Raw genomic sequence first — 24,582 nt, 5'->3', positions numbered from 1 at the left:
ATTATTAACCTAATCCGATCCAAACGATGGGCTAAGAGGCTGAATCCGGATAACCAAAATTCTGATTAGATAACCTCACATGAAAGCATAATTAGTTTAACTAATAGCAATTTGGTTGATTAAATGTGAAAATGATTGTTAATATATGTAAATAACAGATTGATGGAAATGACCAAGAACATAAGATATGCATAATTGTTTTTGCGAATTACAAGTCCAAATGATCCAAAACATAATAAGCACAACAATTAACAAGTGTTGCCAATGATTTGTACAAATCTGATCTCTCTACATAATTGTATTTTTCTTTTTCATTTAGTAGAATGTGGCAGTGTTCTTTTACTTAGTTATGCTGTTTATAAGAGATGGGACCAGATCTAGATACAGCAAACCTTGGAAGTGGACTAGGACCTGTACTGTTTGATCCTGACCCTCCTTTATGGCTCGTGCTGTAATCTAACGGTCCAGAACGACGAGAACTACCCCTTTGTTTGCTCTTGTTTTCATTGTTCCTAGAGGTTCCAGTCTCAGGTTCGTTGTAGTGTTCCTGACTGTAGACTGAGGATGACGAGCCTTTGAAGTACCCTGAATCCGCACCTGCAGCAGTGCTACTGCCGCTACCACTACCACGGGGAGTGGTCGCGTTTTTCATGGAGGGAGAAGCGTGGATGAGCGATACAGATGGGGAATGGTGTGGGGATGCAGTTGCCAGCGGTGTGGACGGTGTGTTGGAGTAGTATTGAGTGTAGATTGACCTGAGGATTGTGTATGGAACATGTGATTCAAGGGAGCTTCTTGGCAGGAACGGTGAGCTCTCACAGAGTTGATCTAGGAAGATAAGCTTAGCCACAAGATGAGATCTGCAGAACAAAGAAGATGGTCTATGATGATGCAAACAAAAATGTAAGAAACAGATTACTTTTACCTGTTTGCTTCGTTCCATGAATCTAGCACGATCGACGCAGCGAATTTAACAAAGAGTAGCATTGAAGATTTGATGCTTGCTTCAGCGGTTACACGAGGTTGAAACTCTGAGTCTAGATTTTCACTAGACTGGTGACCATTGGAGAGGGACTGATGCTGCTGCTGGTATTCACGTTGTAACCTCACATACTCACTTCCTGCAATAACGGCGCTTATACACCGAGCCAAGCAATGTATGTTGTTGCTGAATCCGCCAGTCTCGATGTTGAAGCCAGTAGTGTTCCAGGCGTTTGAGCTCATGAAGGAGGCGAAAAAGTAAGGTAACAAACTCCATGAGTTGTCATTTGCACCTCCAACTTCTTCTAGGATTAACCTAACCCATTCAGAGTCATGATCCACAGATACACCATTGCCATTTGCCACGCCTCTGATCCTTCTGATCTCTTTCTTCTCAGGTACTTCTTCGGGTATGTGCTCAACGATGCCGGAGATCATCGAGTGAATCAAGGCTGCATTGTCTTCAAGAACAGCTCCAGAAGCTTCGGCTAGGAGCTCATCGAAAGCCAACGCTTCACCAGCTTCAATACAAAATCCTATCACAGTATCCAAATCCACTATCTGCCTGATAGATGCATCTCTCTCCCCTCTATCACCAGAATGCATACTTGCAGCAGCTGCTTCAATCAATTCCCTGTTCGACCTCAGAGATGTTTCTATGCAGTTTACAAGGGCAGCTGTATGTACTTTCATCATCCTATCCAACCGGTCTACACCATAGCCGCCAAATATACGAACAAACGCTTGTAATTCCTTGAGGTCAGTGACTGACTCTGCAAAATACCCTCCGACTGGTCTTGCGCTTTTGAAGTATTTGTGCCTCGGAGCGAAGAGGATTCCTGCGCCAGACACGTCTTTGATGATATTGTCCATGTACCAGTTGCACACAACTTCGACGGCAGATCCAGTGTTTTGCTGTTCAGCAGGTTTTTCGAACAAATGCAAAGAAGAAACAGGGCCGGAAAATGCTTCTGTGAGTAAAATTTCTCGGATGCCTTGGGTTAGGTCCATGCTAACGTGCTGCTCTGCCAAATGTACTATGCTCATATGCCGTCTAATAAGAGACTCCAACACAGAAGGCCGTTGAAGATCATTATCAGTTTGTAGTGCAGTGACAAATCTTCTCTTGAAATTCGCGAGGATGCATTCTCTCATGTACTGAAAATATCGAAACAGCAGGATGAAGTCAAAAAGCTTAATAAGACCAGACGATGACAAAGAATTCATCGGCTCTTTCCATGAGATAATCTTTTAAATTTACGGATTTCGAATAGGATAATTCAACCATTCATATGTTTTCTTTCTATAGATAGATCCTTGAGTTGATATATAGAAGATTGAAAGTTCACCTCTCTTAGGACGAATACGTGATTTATAACACAAATAGGCTCCATGTCGTTCAAAATTGAACACAGATTAGTTAACCTTTGGATTGCAGCTTCCAACCTGCCATCACAAAGAGATATTTAAGATAACAGCATAAAAGAGGCAGTGGTTTCATGAAAGAGAAAAAAAAACTTCAGGCTAGACTCGGGCGCTCACATTTTGATAGACTTATTATTCTCAGGATAGCTCTCATGGCCGGGTAAAGTGAAACCGCCTCCGCCTACAACCCTGGGGGATTTCATTGAAGGAGCAGAAATTCTAGATGCATTATTCAGATACGCTGCAGCTTGTTCTGGAAGAAGCTGTGAAAGCTCATCGTATCAGTTTGAGGACAGTAGTCAAATAGAAGATTTCTTTCGTTATACTATTGAGTTTGGTTAGAGACCTGTGATTCCAGAGCGCCAAACCCGCCTTCTGAATCAAGAATATTTATTAGTCCCTCCAGACCGCCCATTATTGATTCAATAAGAGACTCAACGTAAAGCACTGCGTCTCGCCCAAATTTGGTAACCTGTGGAGAAAGACAAGAAAAGCTTTTCGTTTAGTAGATGTTGTCACTGATATAGGAAAAATGGACATACAATGAGAATTCGTGATTCACCAAAAGAGAACATGTATATTGCTTGTTTTAACAACAGAGGTGATATGCTAAGAAAGAGATGTGAAATCCAATAGTAGCTAATGGAACATCAAACCGTCAACAACTTGAGCTGCCATGGAACATATGCAAACACGATAACTAAGTCAATTTAATTTTACAATCACTTCATTATTTATTGGCATACTAAGAGTGATATGGTGCTCAGTTGCTCACTGGGTGGTCGTTACACTACTTGAATGCATGCAAGAATCTCATGATCCAGACATGTACAGCGGTAGAGTGAAATATAGATTTACCTCCTCAGGAATTATTAGCGAAGCACACTCTGGGAAGCTACTAGCCACACTAAGCCATGCACAACAATGCTGGGGACGCCCTTCTGGTCCAAACATTGTATTTCTGAAAACCTTTAACAACAGTCGAATGTCAGATTATGCATAAGATGACACGGGAAAATAATGGACAATGAACAACAACAACAAGTATACAGTTGTAAGGTGTTGATGGTAGAAATATAGTTTCTTCAGACTTCCATGCTTTGATAATTGAGACTCTATCTCGTCAACACATCTGCATTGAGTAGACAAAAAAAATTTCAGGATCTTAGCTTTGCTGTTTTCCTTGCTAGAAGATAATCAAATAGTGGTCATATAAGGACGAGAACAGTACCTGGACCAGTTATAAGCTGCATTTCCTTCAGATAGCAAGCCCTCCTTCCCTGTAGAGACAGTGGCTTTTTCGAGATGTCTGATGTTTATCGATGATCGAGAAGAAGTCACAATCATCAAAATGGACAACCAATCTTTTCGGAATTCCTATACAACAAGAGGTGTGGAGCATTACGAAAACAGATTGATGAGTAAACAATATAACCTTGTTGGAACCAAGTTACCATAATATTTGGAAGACATAGCAAATGGGAAATATCTGGAACTGGAACATGAATGAATCTACCGTCTATGGTGTTTTGATTATCATTAAAAGAAAATGCAACTATATGTCATATGAATTAAAATAAGTGGATCTAGTTTAGCATCTTACAGATAGATCGCATGTGATTGCAGAAACATTTTCTCCCTGCGTTTTGGGTATAGTTTCTAGATGCTGCACAATACGCTGGAAAAGGCCTTTCAAGGTTGGATCAAGGTCCAGAGCTACGATTCCAGGAGTGCCCATCAAGTAACGAATCCTTCCAGCAGATGAAGAAAGGTATGATAGTGCATAACCTCGGGCAGCTGCATTTCAATAACCAAAGACCATTGAAATCACCATATTTTGAACACCAGTACTGATCAAAGGGCTCTTATCAAGGTTTTAATGAGTCCCAATGGGTCCAATACCAGCGTCTCAAACCCATCTAATGACAACCAATGTCCGAGGATGTGATATCTCAAATTAACAAACCTGCGATGTACTTGCGTACTAAACAACAAAGACGGTCCATTCCGTCAAGCAGGAAGCCAATGGTTGGATCATTTGGATCCTAAGAAATAATGAATAACAAATGAGTCATCATAACAAATTTGAGTTCACTGAAAGTCAAAGTTACAATGTTGAGCGACTTTGAACGTTCATGCAATCAACTTACTATGTCAACTGGTATCACTCGAGCAGCTTTGGATCTTGATGATGCAATACCAGCGTGTTGAAAATACCAGAGAACCTCAGATTGGGCCAAAGCCAATGCAGAGAATACCATCTAAGAAAGGGAAGTAAATAAATTAATAATTAAGGAATTCAGGGAAGGAAAGAACGCTTATGAGTATACCACTAGATAGGAAGACTGTTAAGTACAACCAATCAGTGACAGACGCTAAACCTTTATCCCGTATATGCAACGGCCTAAACCTAGGTTACAAGCAAAAGAAACTCAAACATCCAGCTAACCTGAATGTTTGGAGCCAACAAACTTGGTTGATCTGTGAAAAATAAAACCATCCGCCCTATTTCCTGCTTCAGCAATATTCTTCTTTCTCGGTGTATGGTATCACATAATTGCAAGGCTTGGTCATGCACCTCACTGAAAGCAGCGACCAGAACAATAATTAAATTGTATAATCAAGAGCTAATATTCTTGAAATCACAGCCTTGGAGGAAAAACGACAATTCTCCAGTATCATATGAAGATTATGAAGTTAGATGTGGCTCATAAAGCCATAAAACTGGAGCTAGAGTATGGAGTTACCTAATCATCTTCTCAACTTGCTTTGCTACACTATATTCTAGATCAGCTTCCTTTTGTTTAGTCCGACCAGACTTTGCCATCTTCTTTGATTCCAACACACGAGGTAAAACATACAACTGGTAGTCCTCATGCAACATGATGTACTGCATGGTTAGATTAACATAGTCAGCTAATGAAAACCAATCTAAGCCAAAACTCTTTGTCGCAGACAATTTGATATCAACTTACCTCATCCCGGAATAAAGTCACAACTAAGTTTTCCTTTAGCACAACCTGAAATCCAACAGGGCGGTAAACATTTATTAAAGACAGCATAAACAGGCAATCTGTAAATATAACTGGAAGCTTTTTGTACTCCATAGCTAGTAATCTTTAAATAAATTAACAATCGACATGAAAGGACATAAATTCACACAGCTAGTCCAAAAACAACCAATTTCGAAAACAGCAGAGAGAGGCAGATAATTTCTGATTTGTGTTCAACCCTCGTGAAAGATAACTGTGTGCTTCTTTATCAAGATCTCAATCAAGAACCAAAGGAAGAAAAAGATTTGTACCAGGGCGATATCAATGCTAGTAACACGAAGAAGCTCGTCAGGGCAAACGAGATATCCAAGTAGCACCCATTCTCGGTACGAAGTAACATTTGCAAGGTCCTGCGCTCTCTGTAGGAAGCAACAATGTAAAAATATGCAGTTACTAACATTATACACAAGAAAACTGTTAACGGGAAATACTTTAGCATCCTACTAATTCAGAGAATCTTTAGTCTTAATGTTGATAAGTATCTAGGCGTTCAGACGTACCATGGGATGAGCAGAATTTGTAAGTATGTCTGGGAATCGAGGATGATATGGGCTTAAAAATCCCTCATTTCTCAACTTCCTCGTGTCAGCAGATAGAAAAATACTGGGTCCTACGGCCTCCAGGACCTAAGAAAATGGGTAACATTGTTAGTGCTGATGTATCAATTCCAGTATTAGCTCATAGTATACCCGTTCATTTTTAATTTGGTTATAGCAGGTGCAGTCTCAAATCTTACAATCCAGTGAAATCCTAATAAGCCAGATAACCAAATCAAACAAAGACGAAATATTAACCTCTCCAATCCTCGGACTGACAAAATTCAAATCCTCTTGTAAGCCTTTCAATGGCGGATCATAAGAATCTATGAATTGCACCAAGCTGGATGAAAGACGAAGAGTGTTAGTTCATGATAATTGGCCTATTGATTATATGTAAATTAACGAATGACACTACAAGGAAAAAATAATTCATACCGGTGATAAAAGTCACAGTCTCGATCATTTCTTGATAACGAATGCAGAAGATTGTAGACTTGCAGCAACATTTTTCTAGGAATCTACTTTGATAGAATAAACATTCTTAGAGATTGGTAACAAAAGAAGCGTATGTCTTAACTGAAATTTATGTTAATCAATCCAAATAAGCTTTCAGCATACCTTCTCAGCGAAAAGATTGACTCGGACAAATGCACAAAAGAGATCCATGAATGCATGCAGTATAAGCGAGTTCTGATGAGGCTGCAAAACACTGAACTAAGTTATGAGCTAATCATGAATAGTAAAGAGACAAAAATTATATCCTCATCCCCACAGACAAAATTTTGACAAGTAGAAATATAACTTAACATGTCGAAGTTTTTCATACTCCACCCAAGATATGAGTTCAAAGTAGAATTCAAAATTTCAACCAAAAGCAAGTAAATACTTTACGCAGATGAGGGACGTTGACTCACCAGCAAAGTAATCACAGTGCTGCTTAGGTCTAATATAAGCCGTAGTGCCTGTTCGCGAAACGCCATCAAGTCGAGCAGCAGCTGATTCAAGAAAGAAAAAATGGGTGACGTGAGGAAAATGAAGACAACCCTACTGAAATAGAAGGCTAACAAATACCACTCTTATACAATTTACAGGCGAAAACCATATCTTAGGTATCATATATGCGTGAACATATATATACAAAGCTAGTCCTTTATGAGGAGGAAAGAAATGAATAGAGCAAACTTTTAGAAGCTTGACTATAGAGCATGTCGAGATGCTTCACTATCCTCAAGAACAATATGAGTACAACAGAACATTGACCACAACAACATATCACATAGATAGGTACCTGTATCCATGGCTCTAAGCTCTGTAAGTGAAGTTCAGCACCATCTTGCAAGCTATCCAGCGAAAACTTATCAATCTGCATAAATATTGCAAAAAAAACACATTTCTTATTACCATCACAGCAACAAAAGCACACACTAAGCCTAATACGAAAACGAACTCATAACTTACACGTTCGAGTTGTGATTTGGTAAAATTCTCAGGGAACTTCTTCGAGAGCAATGTGCAAATCCGCGGATGATTAGGAAACACACCCGCTTTCCAAAACGCCTCAGAGAATACATGACCAACAGGATCTGGGTACTCCAAGATTTGGTTCAGTCTATACATTTTAGCCATGAGTCCCTCCGCAACCTCGATCATTTGAACTACCCACTGTATGTTCAAAGCCTTGGTGGAGGCAGCAGAGCTCTGAACATGTCCATCAGAAGTCGTGTGCTTGGAGCTTCGAGACGACACTGATGAAGCCATTTCAGGTCCCAAGTACTCAGTCCACCTTGAAGGACCCTCCCATTCCCTGGATCTCACTGAAGTGGGAGACGCTGATTCATCTTGAGATGGATAGTATTGACGGGAATTCGCCATGAATGATCAAACCCCAGTAAAAGAGAGTCCTGCAAGTAAGGGGAAACTCAATTTCAGAATCAACATTACACGATTGCATTCCTGAGAATCGTGACTCGAGGATTGTATGTTAAACCCAGTGATTGTGATTCTCAACAACACCTCGTCAGCTAATTGGAGTGAAGTTCTATAGGATACGAACTTAAACAAGTTTAAGAAGCTACGAATCGCGATTGATTATTACTCCATTGATGTCTTCTCGAGGAGCTAGGTATAACTAAGACCCAGGTCAAGCAAGAGTCTCGTGAAGAGTGAAGTTACCTGAGGAAGTAAGCTCCGATGTGGGAAAGTCAAGTAGGAGAATTGCTCGCAGGTGAGTGTTGGAGTTCAGATCTGAGTTTCTTCAATCTTCTCCGGAGGAGACGAAGACGGTGAGAGCGAGCAGAATTAAGAAGGGCAAAACAGTCTATTATTTTAATGGAATTATTATTATTATTATTATTTTGAAATTTAAGTTCTGTTAAAAAGAAAATATACAAATGCTCTTGTTGGGTGGTTGAGATATATAAATAAGTTTCCCAAGTTTTGACGAAGATGAGCAGGATAAGTCCATTAACTAATTTACTACTCTTTAACTCTTTATACAGGAAGTAAGTTAAATTCAAAGATCAAAGGTGATTTTGATGGCAACAAATGCCACTTGTGATTATCATTACCTCTACTACAAAGCAGCTTTTAGGTGTACTAATTGTCAATTATTTTGAAATTACTGTGTGAAACTACTGTATGATTCAATTAATCATTTATGTTTCTGACGTTTTTGATTATGTCATCGTGGCGATTTGCAAATTTTAGCAGCTCGGCTCCTTTTTCAAATTAACTGTCCTGATTTAAACAAGCATTCCATCTGTTGACAAAAAAACATTCCATCTTTTCAATATTAGAATTGATTTAAAGATAATTCGTTTGTTTATATACAATCTCTTTTTTCAAGTCTACACATAGTAGCTTATGAAGCTCCAGTGGTTGAATGATTCAACATATGGATTAGAGATTAGAGTTCTTATCTTTCCCACTTTAGGTAGTAAGGTAAATCATAATATAACTGTGGTAAAAAAATACCCACCCTCCAGCTCTCTCCAGCTCTTCCTCATGAATCATGATTCCGAGATATATTATTAGTGGAAGACATGACAAAGAACAAATGATAAGATAAATTAAAATAAAAGAAATACTTAAAATTCGATATGAAGCAAGAAAGTACTGTATTTGTATATTAGTGCTAATAATAATAATAATTATTAGGGTTGACAAGGCAAGAATCTTGTATTACAAGGTACATCTCCGTAGCTTTGTCGGCCAATTTTGAGTGCTTGGCTTCCACAATAAGCAACAATCATTCCCAAATCTTTTCCTCACTGTGCGTGCACAGTATCATTACACCACACAAGATTTTGTTTCCTTTCACAGTTAAAACTTGCAACTTTTGAGGTTTATTCCTGAACCAAACAAGAACAAGAAAACAGTTCCATGCGGTTGGTATGATTGATATATTTCTACCTAATTCGTGTGATAAATCTTCCATTATATTCTTCTTTGCGGGTCCGAATCTTGTATCAACACTTCTTGAGAGATATAAATTATGTATCTTAGTATATATTATTGCCTATGGATCCTTCTTCATATGAGCCATTCGTCCCTTGATATTAATAGCATTTATCAGCCGGATCGGTCGCTCAAGACCTTTGGTCTCTACTCATGTTAGAAACCTTTTCAAGAATCAATTCTATCACTTAAAGATCCCAGATGCAGAGATTGGGGAAAAAAAAAACATAAAGAGGCCAAATTAGAAACAAATATGTGTTAACTCCATGAAAGATCAAATCAAATTGTAAATGCCAAAAGCTTATTATTCTCTACCATTATTATTCAAAACAATACTTAAAGAGAGAAGCAAAGATCCAAATCTTCGGAATTATCTCGACTCATCCATCTACATATATCGAAATTTTGTGTAACACAATCCTTGTTGCAGTGGAAGCTTCCCGAAGAAAAAAAAAAGATCAGTGCTTGGCGTCCTCTTCTTCACAGAACTTAGAGTACTTGTCTGAATCCATCAGCTTCTCTACCTCGCCCGCATCACTCAGCTCCACCTTTATGATCCATCCTTCTTCATATGGGCTCGTGTTCACCTGTCAGTTCAAACAAAATCATATCAGCAACATAAGCAACATGTTAGTCGATGAATCAAATCTATATTGGTTGCTAGTGAACCAAGATTGTCAAAGTTTTATCACGGTTTAACACATAGAAGCAGTGCTATTACTTTAAAAGAGGACTCACCAATCCAGGGGACTCGGTCAGCACCTCATTGACTTCAACCACCTTACCAGAGACGGGAGAGTTGATATCACTAGTTGCTTTCACACTTTCAACCGCTCCGAAACTCTCACCTTGTGACACCGAACGTCCCAAATCAGGCAACTCAACATAGACCACATCACCCAAGTGGTCTTGAGCGTGATCAGTTATACCAAAGGTTGCTTTATTCCCATCAATCTTCACCCATTCATGTGAATCAGCATATTTCAAATCCTTCAATACCACTAAACCAAGACAAAAAGAGAGAAAATGACCAATAAGGTTAATTACATTAGATTAAACATAATGGTCTTCTTTCTCTATAACCAAGTTGTTTTCAGACAAACACATAGTTTCTTACATTCGAAGCCTTCTTCGTTAAAAAAGGTACTAACTTTACAAAAAGATCACACCGATAAAATGAGTGTACTCATGCAAACAAACAATGAGTTCCAAAACGCGAGAAGAAAAAAAGCAAAACACATGAACATCACACTGCCTTCATAAAAAATCCAAACTTTATTACGAAGACATAAAGCTATTAGCGATCCGGAGATAATCGATCCAACAAATGCAAAAGTCTCCGTCTTTTACTTATTAGCCGATCAGATATAAAGACACATAAACCCATCATTTCTAGAAGGAACAATCTCAGATTCAGTTTATACACCAAACATCAAACAACGAGAAACGAATCAAGAAACAGAGAATCACCGGAAGCAAACCCTCGCTGGGCAACGGAGATCCTTAGATGAGAAGCAACCCTAGAAGCCCACAATAACCTAGCAGCCATCTTTTTCGTAGCGATCGAGAAAACGCCGACACAACACCAGAGATAGATAGAGAGAGTGTACTCACCGAACAGCTTATCAATACGACAAAAGGGTTTGGTGGGTTTGCTTTTTTAGTTATAAAAACCAAACCTTTATTCATATAAATATCACTTTCTGAATCATTATGCGATTATGACACTAGACCATATATTATAACATGAATAATGTACATAAAGATCGAAACTTTATTAAGTAGACACAGTTAAGGACTTAGCCACTAACTTTGGGGCAAGAGAACTCACAGACACATTCTTATGCATTGTCCTAATCACTTCAGTAACCTGTTCCACTTGCTCCTCACTAGCACAAGCCTTAAGAAGCACCTTAGCTGTTCCTCCATCTGGCACACAACCCGAATCAATCATCTCCTCAAATATCTCCACACACTTCACATACAGCTTCTTCCTCGAGTAACCACCCATCCTCGAGGTCCACGTCACAACGTCTGGTCTCAGCTTCCTCTCCTTGACCTCATCGAAAAGCTCCTCGACTCTCTCCAAGTACCCGGCTTTGCCATAGACGTTGATCAAGATGTTGTACGTGCTTATATCCGCCTTGCAAGGACCGTTCTGCATCATCTCGGCTAGGATCTTTTCCATCTTGGTGAATTGTCCTAACCGGCCGTACAAGTTGAGCATGCTGTTTAGCACGAATGTGTCTGGCTCTACTCCGTTTTCGCTCATCTCTTTCACGATGGCTTCGCATTTTGTCACGTCTCTGGCTCTGGAGTAAGCTGATAGAAGCAGCATGTGGGATTTCATCGTTGGTGATATGCCGAGTTTCTTCATTTGTTCGAACACAGCTTCTGCATCTGGTTTTCAAACACACACAGTTATATCAACTGAAACCGAAATCAGGACTTTAACCCGAACTGAAAAAACCAAAATCCGATCTGAACCGTTATTAAAAAATATATGAATGGGACATAAGAACTAGGTTCTTTCGCTTTCGTGTACAATTCGAATTGAAATCTGAATTAGGATCCAAAAATATCCAAAATTAGTTAACTATGTTAATTTTTTATGCCTAGTTAATTTAAATATTTTAAAAGTGTTTTAAAGATTTTTGTAGTTTGTTTTATTTATTATTTTGCATGCTATTAGTTAATTTAGGTAGTTTATCTAGTTTATAATTAGATTTTTGAATAATTTATATATTTTGAGTATTTTTGGTCAAACTTTTAAGTTAAAAAAGGTTTTAATACAATTTCATACATTGATTATAACCGATAGTTTCAAACTCGGAAGGAACCGAATCAAACCTGACCGAAAATTAGTAAAACCCGAATGAAACTTATGAACATTATACCGAAAATCTGAATTAACTGAACCGAGTCCGAATGGGACACCAAACTCCCTTGCCTAATCAAAACAGAGAATGTATGCAGTACTGACTCTTAATGTTTACTGTGTGTTACCTGAGTGAAGACCTGCTCTACCATAAGCATCGACCATGATGTTGTAGGATGCTCTGTCTGGTTCACATCCCATATGTTGCATTAACGAAAAAATCTCAGCAGCACCATAAGGATAACCTGCACGACTGTCTCATGATTTTAAGGATGTTACATTTAAGTTTCTTATGATTTTCTTGGGAGGGTAATATACTAATATAAGGTTAATAACTAATCACCTGTATGCTTCCATGAGAGCGTTATAGACATATACATCAGGCTCAAGCCCATCTTCTTGCAGCTGCTCAAAAACTTCCTCAGCTTTCTGGCAAAGACCTTCTCTAGCAAATGCGTTAACTAGCGCTGTGTATGTGCATATGTTTGGTTTACACTGGTGACTTCTCATTTCACAAAACAGTTTCCAAGACATGTATGATCTGCTTGCCTGACAACAAAACCCAATGAACATGAACATTACATCTCCCAAAAAAAAACACTATGTTCATATGAAAGCTAAACCTTTCCGTATAAATTTATCATCAAGTTGTAAGTTTCAGTGGTTGGTTTGCATCGTTCCCGCTTCATCCTCTGGAAAACAACGATTGCTTCTTCAGTGTTTCCTTTCCTCTTTGTTAATCCTTCAATGTACGCATTGTATACGGTAGCACCTACACAACAACATAACATCTTTATCTCTAATCTCTCAAGTCAAGTTGAACATTACAAAGGTGCAGAAACCATACTTGGAGTAACATGATGGTTTTGCATCTCGATTAAAACAGCTTCAGCTTTCTCTATAAGCCCGGCCAAACAGTAAGCCTTTACAAGAAGAGCGTATGTGTCTTCCGTAGGCACGCAGCGTGACTCAAGAAGCTGTACATAGAGTAACTCTGCCTCCTTGTACCTGAGCTTCTGTCCGTAAGCATCTATAAGCAAATTGAAGCAGATCACATCAGGCTGAAAGGAGCTCCTCGTTAATATCCACTCACACACCTAACACAAGAATGTTAGCTTTAGCCATTTAAGACAAAGTTTGACAGCACATAAACTGAAACGGCTCCAAGAAAGCTAACCAGGACAATAGGATCCCATTTCTTGTTCAAACGGAGCTGCACAGCAACGTTGATTAGATCATCCCATGAGGCATGCGTAGAAGGGAGAGTTCCAAGGACATCAGCTACTTTCTCAGGATCAGTTTCTCTTTGAATGAAGCTCAGAATCTTCTGAGCAATGGGACTCAGAACAGGAAAAATCCCATCTACAAAACCGGATCCATACTTCCATCCTCTCCCTCTCAAAGAGCCACCTTACATTGAAAAAGACAAAACATTCAAATCTTATAGAGCATCATAAGGAACTGTCTTGATGATGTGGAGCCTTACATCGTCTCCTGGAGAGTTTCTTCTTGTTGAATCTTTTTAACTTCCCGCGTTCATCTATGACAAACCCCTCCTTTCTACAGCTTTTCACAACCCCACCACCATTGAAATGCGTCACTCCAAACCTCAAATATCTCTGGAAGCTACTGGTGTCAATGAAAAGGCAATTCAAAGCGTTTCCAGCTACCAACCTGCCAATCAAAAGTCCAGTTGAGAGCTTTGTTTACTTTCTTTATAACCCCCCAAGTCTCAAAATGTGCTAAAGAAACCCATAACAACACCCAATAATCGATTACACTCATCTTTCTAAACCGGTAAACCAAACCCTCAGAGGGAGGCAGGGAACTTCAAAGTAGATAAGATTAACCGGCACAATCTCAGAAACCAGCGTGAGAGTGGGTTCTTACATGACCAGAGAGATGTGGTGAGCTTTGGAATAGTGCTGTTGTATATATATTGAAATATACTCTTCTCCTTCTTGAGTTGTTGTTGATGGAGGATAATAAGTCGCAAGGATGAGAGTATCCGTTAAGTAGAGGCTCAGGACTCGTAAAGGTTTTCACTTTCATCTTCATTTTGTCGTCTTGCTTTTCTTATTTGGAAAAAGAAATACAGTTTTTTTTCACGCTATAGTTTTTGAGATGTCTAAATAAAAGTCATTTTCTTCCAGGAACAAATCAATTATATCAAGATCATAGTTTTTAAAATAAAATATAGAAACTTTTCAAATGTTAAAATTAAGTCATTTTAAACATAATTTTTTTAAAAAAATTGATAGAAGAATGAAAATTAACGATTTTTTGAAGTGTTATATGTTAAGATATCCTCAATTGTGTTATTTAAATCAATTGCTTTAGAAAAACCTAATTTAGAATATTTTTGTTTGTCATCTATTGCATTAATATTAGTACTCCTTCTGTTTTTTTTTTTAAAAGTGTCATTTTAGATTTTTTTCTTGTTACATAAAATATATCGTTTTAGATTTTCAATAAAACTTTTACTTATTTTTGGCTGAATATTAATTGTAAAATGCATTGATCTAATAAATAAATTTATTTATCTCAAATAAATTGATCAATTAGAAAACATAAATACATTTCAATCATTTTCTTAATACGTGTGAAAAATGTATAAATGACACTTATAATAGAACGGAGAGAGTATTAATTATTAAACGTCATTTTACACAAAACTGGTAAAGGTTTATAACCTTTCCAGATTCAATAGCCACTTTGAATACTTTTAAATACTGAAAAATATTATGAATTTTTGAAACTACTTCCACTTAAAAACAAATTTGTTAAAAGAGTCTATTAATTTTTTTTTGAAACGCAAAAGAGTCAATTAATTAATCACATGTTTTTAGTGTCAATTAAAGTCAAATTGCAGCTAACAGTCTACAGAAGAATTGACAGATATGTCACTCTTATGATATGTTCCTGTGTTATTTGGTAGATTGAAAGTTGCTTTTGGTACCAAAAGTTTAAGAACTTTTGTGATATTTTCTTATACGAGTATTCTTTATAATTATGTCTTAATATATTAATATTTGAATTATCATTCACTATTTTTATTTTTGGTAAACAATATTTTATATTTATATCCAGTTATTTATTTTTAAATTTTAACAAAAAAAATCCTAAGGGTCATAAAAAAAGAAGCTTTTGGGCCAACACGCAACAACAGGCTACGAAGATTTTTGTTAATGCAATATCCGGAATATTTATAAATAGCCGAAAGAAAACAAAGAGACACCCCCCCCCCATACCGTAAACAGAACTCTCTCGATATTTGCGTTACTTTTCATATCGCCTCCTCGCTCCGATTCTCTCCCCCTCTCTTCCGGCGACACTCCCCCCTAAAAAGTATAAAAACCCTAGCCGCGATTTCTCATCGTCTTACTTTCGATTTTTGATTCCAATCGACTCGTTTATGGTTGTTTTGCATGTTTGTTGTTGTTTCCTTTTTTTTTTTTTTGTAGGAAAACTCGAAGCCGTGATTTCTCTCTCAATCCAGGTCTTAACCTTCACCACCATTGCTAACATTGCTTCGATTCTCTCTGTAATCATTTTCGTCGCGTCATCGTTCGTAGAGCTTGATTGTTTGATTATGTGTTAATGTTCGTTACGTAACTAACTATATCGTTTTATTGGCTTAACCGTTTTGGTACTTTGGCCATGGATTCTCAATCTATCTACTGTATTAGCTCTCTACATGGAGGAGCATTAGTCCTCTAGTGTTATTGTTTAGTTTTACTGCTAAAGCATCTTTGTGTCTGCGTGATTGTTTTGATTAACAGTGGTAAGCTTGAGAGAGAGTTAGGTGAGCGTTTGATTTCGTTTGAGTGTTCAATTGCGTCACACTAACTTTCTTTTCTCTTTGTGGTGTTAGTTTCAAATGTTTGATTCTGGTTTTTTTTGTATTTATCTACCTACTGTTTTTGCCTCTACATGACCTTGTGATTTTTTACTGTGAATGTAGAAAAATTAGTCTGTTATTATTATTATTTTTTAGTTTTTTTTTTTCTGCTACAGCAATGGCGAAGTATAGGAGGAGGAAGTTTCTGGAGGAGTCCAACGGTGCTTCTGGAGAGTTCCCTGAGCACGGGGCCATCTTCATGTCCAACAGCTCCACCAGAAGGGAATGCCTTAGAAGAGAGCTTTTCGGTTTGCCGATGGGTCAAGCCGGGTTTGTGAAACAGGTCAAAGCTGGGATGTTTTTGTTTTTGTTTGAGTTCGAGAGTAGGGAGCTGCATGGTGTGTTTCAGGCTTGTTCTGATGGTGCGATCAACATTGAGCCTGGTGCTTTCTGCTCTACTGGGAAACAGTTTCCTGCTCAGGTACATACTTGGGTTTCATGTTTTTTTTTTTAATCCATGAGTATGTTTTGGCTATTATTAATATTGTGTGTTTGTGGTCCCATTTGCTTAGGTTAAGTTTGCTGAAAAGTGGCGTTGTAGGCCACTTGGTGAGATGGAGTTCCGTCATGCGATTAGTGATAATTACTTTACGGCGAAAAAGTTTAACTTTGGACTCTCAAAGTCACAGGTGTGTGGTTGACTATTCTACGGTAAATCCATGCATTTTTGGTGAATCTTTATGGTTTTGTCTCCACTTATCTGTGTTTGGTTAAATTATTCGGATTGTGGTTTGAAAATGTTATTTGTAGGTTCAAAGGCTATTGAAGTTGTTTAGCTTGAAGAAGTTAGAGAGATCATTGTCCACTAGAAAACTAGAAAGTAGGTTGGGAAATGCAGATGGTGGTCGCGGCTTTAGGGATCGTCGTGCAGAAGAAACTGAGGGGGATGTTGACCGTAAGCTTCCCTTCAGAGTTACATCTGCAGGAGATGCTCGTGGTCGTAGGTTATCAAAAAACTATGGGTTTAGGGATGAATCTGATAGTCGCGTCAAAAAAGAAGAGAGTGACTACTCCCGAGATGCGTCTGGGGTTTTTAGGAGGCTCGGTGATCCCAAATCGCGTGGGTTCGAGGATAGAAATGACCCTAGCATGAAAAATAGCTCTAGGGCAGATGATGACTCTGATTATTCGCTAGCTAATGGTCGAAGAGTCCCAAAGAACTTGAGTCACCCCGCAAGTGGCTGGCCTGAAAACGAGTACCATGAAAGAGATGGCTTCACACATGAGTGTAACCACGAGGAACACCCTACTTTTGAAGAAGATTCAGCGGTTCCTGCTCAAAGCTCAGTACCTCCTGAATCAGCCTATGGAACAAACACAGAACACTATGACCCTTGTAATCCTGGGATCATGGGAGGTGCAGCGATGGAAAGCTCTAGGCATGATATTGATGAAGAACCGGACTACTACATTCCCATGCCTACTGAACATCCTCAATACCAAACTAGCACTGGCATAGCTGGAGCATCTTGTTCTGAATATGAATCTAGATATGGTCATCTTGGTCATTCTCAGCTTCCTCGTTTTCTAGCTTCTGAAGATGGCACGGAGAACATGATGATGAACTCCGAGAGGCCGTCTTACCCCAGCCACAGCATCTACCCTTCCTTTGCTTATCCTTTGTCGACGGATTTGTCTCCTAACGACGGAGTTAACTATAAAGTTTTAGCATATCAACACCAGGAAGAACTTGGAGGTCATGCTTCTTATTCGGACGATAGGGCGGCAAGGGATCCCAGGATTTACCCTTCTTTTGCTTATCCTTCAGAGCCAGGGGATGGAGTTGATTTGTATCAAGAGAACAGAGCTCAGAACAAAGTTCAAGATCATCAACAACATGAAGAGTTTGGCAGTGAGGCTTTTGACTCTGACAATAGGGTGAATCGAATGAAAGATGGTGTTAGTCCTGCTGAACCTGAAAGAAAGAGAGCCAGAAAAAGTGTCTTTAGTAGGCTTGTTATACCTCCGAAAGAACCTGATGCTGAAAAGGATTCTTCTCCGGTCGCTGAACCAGTCAATGAGGTAATGGCGTTTCTAAACGAATGTCAAAAACATCTGATGGAGCAAAAAAGACCAGATACAGCTGATCCTGTAAGGTTTGTTAAACCCAAGAAGAAAAAGGAAAAGAATCATTCAAAAGAGGCACTTGACAATGGTGCGATGATTCCTTTTACCGGGACTAGTCCTGATGATATGTCTGATTGTGAAGAAGGGGTGGAACATAAGCAACCATTCATCGACTTTAAGCGTCGTAGCCAAGCCGAAAAGAGCAATCCAACTCAAGAGTGTAAAGAGAGCCTCGAAGATTCACTTCCTCAGGACAAGAAAAGGAAGCTACTGAGGCCAAGACTAGTCGAAGATGACTCGGAAAAGGATAGAGGAAACAATGATAATCCTATTGAAACTGACACGGCCCCAAAGCCAGCTAGTGAAGTCCCCCTCCTTGATCTCCTTGCACGGTTTGGTCAATAACCATTCAAACTGAGATGGAAACACTAAAGGACAGAACAAGGCCTCTAGGAGAGGATATGTATCTACAATTGAACGTGGGCATTGATCCTTAGCAGTTGTGTCTTTTAGTTTCTTCCTAAGATGAAGGTGGTAAATCTTTTTTTTCTTCTGTATCTTCGTAAACATTGTTCAGTAGATAGAACAATGCTTACATGCTTTGGCAAAAGAGCAGTTTCAAGTTAGGATTGCGTTGGTTTTTTTTTGGAGAGTACGTGCTTTATGTAAATGACATTGCATAAATCAATTGGTCAAGAGTTATCTCAATTTTAAGGATGAGACGTAGATTTGTGTGGTTTATTTTTATTTCATAAAGCAAAGATAAACCAATATACATTGTCTCCTCAAGGCTTCAATGGAAAGAGACAGAAGTAACAAACATTAATGTATCTAGTTCATAGCGTTTGGTCCAAAGCATCTGTTCCTAGTAAGATCCCAAACCCATTGAATCAAATATTTTCTTCCTCTAACTCCATTCACATTATACACACTTCTCCACCTATCCTTATACACAATCCCCATGTACCCACCTCCACCTCCTGATCCATACACTCCCAAACACAAGTCTGCTATCTCGGTCGGCGCCATTGCATCCTCTCCTCCATACCACCCGTTCAACATCGGGTTACTCGACACTTCCGCCAGCTCATGAGCTATAACACTGATCATCCCATCGACCCCCACCTCTCCATTTGGTGGTTTCATCTTCTCTCTACTCACAAACCCGCTTCCTGGAAACGGTTTAGGCTGCGCAAAAGGGTATGCGCACATCTCCGGACACTGTTTCCTACTGTTCCCGACCCACACGTACGGCACCGTTGCACCAACGACGGTTGAGAAAGTGAAGTAATGAAACCCGCAGATCGCTCTGCAGAACTCTTGCATCTCTACATCGTCTGAGGTCAAGACCAAGTACAAGCCGTTGAGAGAGTTTAGTGGTAGCTTGTTGGCCACGGCAGTTCTGATGATGGACTGGACAGAGAAGCGACTGAGGTGAGATCCATGTGAGTAGGTTGAGTCGTGGAACTCTCCGGACAAGACAAGTGTTCTGGTGATGTTGGAACCTGTTTGGTCTCTGTAGAGCATCACCGTTTTCCACCAGTCATATACTGAGGGATACCGTGCTGGTGAAGAGACTGAGTAGATGAAGTCTCGGATTGTAGACTGGTGAGTTGGGGTCCATCGGCCGTACCATATGATGTAAAGACTAGTCTCAGGCGAGGATATGACCGGACCCATGTGGTATTCAAGGTTTACAAGATCGGATGAGCCTTCGTAGTTCTTGCTTTCGTCGTAGAATTGTCCATTGGATGTGAAAGAGACGGAGAGGAAGAACAAGAAGATGAGAGAGATCATCTTCTTGGGGTTTTGTTTATGATTTGGTGAGTGAAAAACTTGGAGATGTTATTGGTGTTATAAATAGAAAGGTACATGCACTCCAAAGTAGAAGAGATTAGATTAGAAACTCCATTCCTATGTAATTTTTAAGTTTTATACATTATGATATATGTATAAATCAATGAGGCTGTCGGTTAAGTAGAGCTTTTAAGCTTGATTGGTGGCACTGTTAGGGTTAGACATAGAGCCCCACTTGACCAAAAGCATGTTTACCACTAATGATTTCTTGTCAAAACTAATGAAAAGTAGTACTATAACCATTACATAAAATAGTATAAGATCCAATATCGAAAAGTGAAAAGCTTTAGATGTTAGCCTAGAGAATAGAGTAAAGCATTAGCATAAAATTTTAACAGAGTTGGGAAATCATCTGACAAGTTATTATATCAAAGAAAATATTTTGTATATTCAAATCTAATAGTATAACTTTTGAATTATATGCTTGCTATTCATAAGCTTGACCAAACAAAAAAATGCTTGCTATTCATAAGTTTTGGTAATTCTGAAAAATTAACATGATCAGTGATCTATCGTCGCTAGTCAAGTCACTTTTACAGTTTGACTAACCCAATGGAAAGTCGTCAAACCTTTAATTTTTCAACTGACATTATCTATAGACATAATAGTATGACATTTATGCTGAACAGTTCTACATGAATTAGATTGAAAACTTATTTTATTAATCTGTATAATAACAAATTGCATCTTTTAGAATTTGAACAACATACATTCTTTCTTTGTATAAAAACTAATGAATTTTGATCAAACACCGGATTAGAACTTCTGTATTAGTTTCTATTTATGTCTGATTCTTGTAAAAATAGGTAAAACAAACAAACAAAAATGATCTATAAGAATTCTTTTAGAAAAATTACTTGATTCCTTAGTAAATTGACAAAAGACAAACATTTTATCCCCGTGGAAAGTGACCTTTTGCTTTTAACCAACCAACGCTCTTTTTCCAGATTCGCGGTAGTCGGAACTGTTTTCTAATTGGTTAAACCGGAAATCAAAAGTCAAAACTTCTTAACCGTTACTCGGTTTAATGTCCCACCTGGGTATTAGTATTACCTTTGAATTTCATAGAACTTATGTTCATGCAGTTCTGCTACAGTTTTCGAATGTTATTTTCGTCCTTAAAGAATAATAATACTATGAACAATTACGACATAAAATTTTTGGGGAATAAATCAATGGCCATCAAACCAAACTTAACCGGGAACGGATCCATTTTCGGTTTACTCCCCTTTGCTTTCAGCTAAGAAAACTTTGACTTCTTTAGTTTTGGCTCACCAAGGTGCAACGAGATGCTAACCTCATCTTCTTCTTCGGAACTGCTCTTTAAAGCGACAAGATCATCAACTTTGAGTTTCTCTTGCCCTCTACTAGTAGAAGTAGACTCGTTAAACGACAACGGAGCAATGAACACATGTTCCTCTACTTCAGGTGTTGGTTTGATAGCCTCTTCTATACGAAACTCAGGCGGTATAAACGGCTCAAAGCTCTCATCTTGTTTGTCTCCTGACGCAACCGGGTCCGGTGGTGATGACTGGCAAACCGTTGAACCAATGGCTGTAACCGAAGTGTTTCTCTGTTCTCTAGCAGCTGCTTTACACAAAGCCAAAACCAATAAGGACATGAAAAGGCATGGAAACGTAATGAAACATAGAAAAGAGTGTTCAACCTTCGAGCTCATGGTTAGATGTGATGAGATTTAGCTCCAAGAGATCCAAAAGCCGACCAAGATCAACTCCGCTCGTCCAGTTCTCAGGTTCTTGTCCTGCTATTAGTTTCAGCCGTCCTCTGTTTGCTGTTCCACCCCAAATGATCCCAACAGGCCGTGGCTTCTGACCATTTGGACTCGTTAAGAGTATAAGGCTTCCACTGTCACCTTCAAGGTCAAAAGTTTGCTGGTTCTCACCAATAACTAGAAAATCAGTGAGGAAGCAGATCCCTTTCTCGTCGTTGTATTCCAATGCATAAGCCATAACGGTTCCAGTGGTGTATCCAGAGCTTCTTCCAACTTTAACAACTTGTTTCCCGATAAGGGTATCAATAGGTGATTGCAAGTCTATGACGTGAACATTGCCTATCTCACCTATGCCCTTTATCACTGTGGTTACATTTCTCATGCTTAAATCTTCTGCAAAAGGAATAAATGCACCATCCGCTCTGACAAATGTTTCTGCATTGGGATGAATACAAAACAATGTTCAGTGTGAAACAAGAGTGTCCACATATATTGGCTTGAAATCATGGTTCTAAAAATCATTTAGGCGATCTTGCCCGATCTTGCCCGAAACGATTTTCTTAAAATCTGATTTATATGATTTAAATTGGTTTAAACTGCTCTAAATTAGTTAAAATCGGTTTAAAGCAATCTAAATTAGTTTAAATTTGTTAAATTAAAAAATAATGTTACTATCAATCCACAAATTTGTCTTTTTTGTATACCTAACTTTGATATTTTATTACAATAATTTTATAGTTAAATCCATAAACTAAAATATCTTATATAAAATAAATCAACAATTCCTTAACCTCTAAACCTTGTCTAAGCCTCTAATAATCCACCTGGTCATTAGTCTTGTCTAGTTACCGCCTAGCGATGTCGTGAACATTGTTTTGTAATAGAAATCATAACTGGAGTACCTGGATTTGTGTCAGCAAATATGCCGTACCACTGATCATCTGTTATAAACGATGTTGCTCTCTCAACTGCACCGAGGTAGACACCAGGTCCAAGGCTTGGAGGTAAAGGATGAAACATTTTCTGGCTTGGATAGTCCAAATCAACTGCCACATGCCGGTTAGTAAGGAAACCAACCTGATGGTTACCGGTTCTGCTTTTCACTATAGCTCCCAAGGTTCCATACGTCTCTTGGCTTGCAACCTACACAACATGAAACAAAACTGAGACTTTACGCTTGGGGTTTGCAGAAGAGAGAACCAAAAAATGGAAAAGTACCTGAGAACCAGAGCCGATGCAGGGATCACTTCCTCTCAAACCATCCACAAGTTCATTATAAACCTGCTCCTTTGGTGTTGCAGCAGGAGCACCGTAATATTGGAACTCCACAACATCTACATCGCACCAAACCCCTCCAGGACCCTATATAGAAACCAACACATCACTTATCATGTTCATGTATGTATAGATGGAATCAAAATTTCAAGATAACTAAACCTCGAGAGCAGAAGGAAGACACTGCATTGGATTAAGCCACTGCCTATGAACTTTCCTAGCAACAAACACAAGTATCGCCGGAGTCTTCGTCAGCACACCACGCGTGATCCGGAACCCAACAGCAGTACCAAGACTAAACCGACGCAGGATTTTACTATGAAACGCTCTGATAGTCATGAGCTCAAGCAAGGTAGTAGCTTGCTGTCCTGAAGGCAACCTCCCAACGATTTCAGGCAAAACCCCTTTCTGGAGATTAGCAAAGTAGTTAGCTCGGTCTTCCACAGCATTGTTGAGGCGGCTGAGAGTGGGCCAGGAGAAGTAAGGGGCGTTGCTCTCTCCGTGCTGGATGTTGAATGCGAATGGATTAAGAGAAGAAGGGCTTGAAGAGGACGGAAGACTCATGTGGTTGCAGTGATGGTTGGTTCTCTCCAAATCAGAAGCAGAGTCATCTGATTGAGAAGAAGCTGCTTGTCTGAATCTCTGACCCCAACCTCCCAAAGTCATAGCTTTTAGCAATAAGCAAAACAGCACCGTAACGTCTCAGCTCTGTAACAAAGGAAGAAACAAACTTCATATTAATCAAAAACGGTACCTTTACGAATATTAATAGCAATAAACCCAAATCGTGTTCTATGAACCCTAGAAGTAGAATTATCTTCAAAGCTTCGAACTTTACAATCGGAAAGAAGATAACACGCAAATCTAAACAAACCCAGAAGCTAAATCGTGTAAATTAACAAAAAACGATGATCTGAATCAATCGATCAAGTGAAAGCGCGAAACTTACCTACAGGACAGTTCGTGGGAGTATCCGGGAGAGCTTCATGGGGAGAAGGGAGCAAAGAGGGGAAGTTAGCAGGTATGAGAGAGAGGTAGCTGCTGCATTTAGAGGGGAGAGAGAGAAGAAAGGAGGAAGAAGACGAAGGGGAGATAGCAATGGCTGCATAATAATAATTTTATTTGTTACTGTTGATTGATGGTGGTTGTGTGTGTATACAGTAACAATACAATTATTTTCCTCTTCTTTATTTTGTCGACGCATGAATAATTATTATCTTATTATATTGTTGTCTTACCAATCAAATCTTTTCTTTTGGGTCAACAGACTCAAATCCAATACAAAAATATATACTTTTAACTATTTTCCTTATCCCTTATATATTATTTGAGAAGCATTACAACATTTTTTTTGTAGCCACATGTCCTCACTAGAATGATTTTTAGAATCTTTAGAGAAATAAGTTGGTCCATCTAAA

At 38.8% G+C, this 24,582-nt stretch overlaps 6 protein-coding genes across 13 annotated transcripts; 1 reads left to right on the top strand and 5 right to left on the bottom strand.

Moving 5' to 3' along the window:
* Positions 1–165: 165 nt before the first annotated feature.
* Positions 166–8,386, bottom strand: LOC106389716 (protein NAP1). Of its 2 annotated transcripts, XM_013830047.3 has the most exons (23): positions 8,171–8,386; positions 7,457–7,899; positions 7,287–7,361; positions 6,913–6,993; positions 6,617–6,697; positions 6,434–6,516; positions 6,254–6,338; positions 5,960–6,085; positions 5,711–5,818; positions 5,382–5,426; positions 5,154–5,296; positions 4,856–4,988; positions 4,557–4,667; positions 4,373–4,451; positions 4,010–4,203; positions 3,638–3,783; positions 3,457–3,538; positions 3,265–3,375; positions 2,753–2,878; positions 2,524–2,669; positions 2,331–2,427; positions 926–2,139; positions 166–860 (listed from the first exon to the last, which is right to left on the bottom strand). In XM_013830047.3, exons 2-23 carry the CDS (start codon positions 7,868–7,870, stop codon positions 344–346), a joined length of 4,197 nt encoding a protein of 1,398 aa, XP_013685501.2. In that variant the 5' UTR covers positions 7,871–7,899; positions 8,171–8,386; the 3' UTR covers positions 166–343. The 2 variants fall into 2 exon arrangements, with proteins under 2 accessions (XP_013685501.2, XP_013685502.2); XM_013830048.3 differs by lacking the exons at positions 7,457–7,899; positions 8,171–8,386 and having other exon boundaries at positions 6,617–6,707.
* Positions 8,387–9,695: 1,309 nt separating this feature from the next.
* On the bottom strand, positions 9,696–11,123 carry LOC125609324 (glycine cleavage system H protein 2, mitochondrial). The gene is made up of 3 exons (XM_048780641.1): positions 10,925–11,123; positions 10,193–10,455; positions 9,696–10,041 (listed from the first exon to the last, which is right to left on the bottom strand). Exons 1-3 carry the CDS (start codon positions 11,001–11,003, stop codon positions 9,913–9,915), a joined length of 471 nt encoding a protein of 156 aa, XP_048636598.1. The 5' UTR covers positions 11,004–11,123; the 3' UTR covers positions 9,696–9,912.
* Positions 11,111–14,371, bottom strand: LOC106389714 (pentatricopeptide repeat-containing protein At2g35130). The gene is made up of 8 exons (XM_013830045.3): positions 14,223–14,371; positions 13,819–14,006; positions 13,510–13,742; positions 13,180–13,429; positions 12,956–13,104; positions 12,676–12,881; positions 12,461–12,585; positions 11,111–11,854 (listed from the first exon to the last, which is right to left on the bottom strand). Coding segments are annotated over exons 1-8 (1,776 nt in total). The 5' UTR covers positions 14,225–14,371; the 3' UTR covers positions 11,111–11,231.
* A 1,190-nt stretch (positions 14,372–15,561) lies between these two features.
* On the top strand, positions 15,562–19,008 carry LOC106441187. Of its 6 annotated transcripts, XM_048780633.1 has the most exons (5): positions 15,568–15,680; positions 15,797–15,831; positions 16,350–16,654; positions 16,746–16,862; positions 16,984–19,008. In XM_048780633.1, the coding sequence occupies exons 3-5, from the start codon at positions 16,352–16,354 to the stop codon at positions 18,703–18,705; spliced, it is 2,142 nt and encodes a 713-aa protein (XP_048636590.1). In that variant the 5' UTR covers positions 15,568–15,680; positions 15,797–15,831; positions 16,350–16,351; the 3' UTR covers positions 18,706–19,008. The 6 variants fall into 6 exon arrangements, with proteins under 6 accessions (XP_048636594.1, XP_048636589.1, XP_048636588.1 ...); XM_048780637.1 differs by having other exon boundaries at positions 15,562–15,831; positions 16,746–16,884; XM_048780632.1 differs by having other exon boundaries at positions 15,563–15,831.
* Positions 19,009–19,024: 16 nt separating this feature from the next.
* LOC106441190 (protein EXORDIUM-like 7) lies at positions 19,025–20,247 on the bottom strand. Its single transcript, XM_013883002.3, has one exon. The coding sequence runs from the start codon at positions 20,095–20,097 to the stop codon at positions 19,132–19,134; it is 966 nt and encodes a 321-aa protein (XP_013738456.2). The 5' UTR covers positions 20,098–20,247; the 3' UTR covers positions 19,025–19,131.
* A 929-nt stretch (positions 20,248–21,176) lies between these two features.
* On the bottom strand, positions 21,177–24,327 carry LOC106441186 (protein NARROW LEAF 1). 2 transcript variants are annotated; one of them, XM_048780638.1, is made up of 6 exons: positions 24,114–24,327; positions 23,327–23,872; positions 23,108–23,251; positions 22,792–23,032; positions 21,824–22,324; positions 21,177–21,744 (listed from the first exon to the last, which is right to left on the bottom strand). In XM_048780638.1, exons 2-6 carry the CDS (start codon positions 23,828–23,830, stop codon positions 21,398–21,400), a joined length of 1,737 nt encoding a protein of 578 aa, XP_048636595.1. In that variant the 5' UTR covers positions 23,831–23,872; positions 24,114–24,327; the 3' UTR covers positions 21,177–21,397. The 2 variants fall into 2 exon arrangements, with proteins under 2 accessions (XP_048636595.1, XP_048636596.1); XM_048780639.1 differs by having other exon boundaries at positions 24,118–24,302.
* Positions 24,328–24,582: the final 255 nt, after the last annotated feature.

This window comes from Brassica napus, chromosome A5, assembly GCF_020379485.1.
Source record: "Brassica napus cultivar Da-Ae chromosome A5, Da-Ae, whole genome shotgun sequence".
NCBI lineage: Eukaryota > Viridiplantae > Streptophyta > Magnoliopsida > Brassicales > Brassicaceae > Brassica > Brassica napus.
The sequence above is the reverse complement of the archived record's forward strand: the minus strand, read 5'-3'. Positions and strand labels throughout refer to the sequence as shown.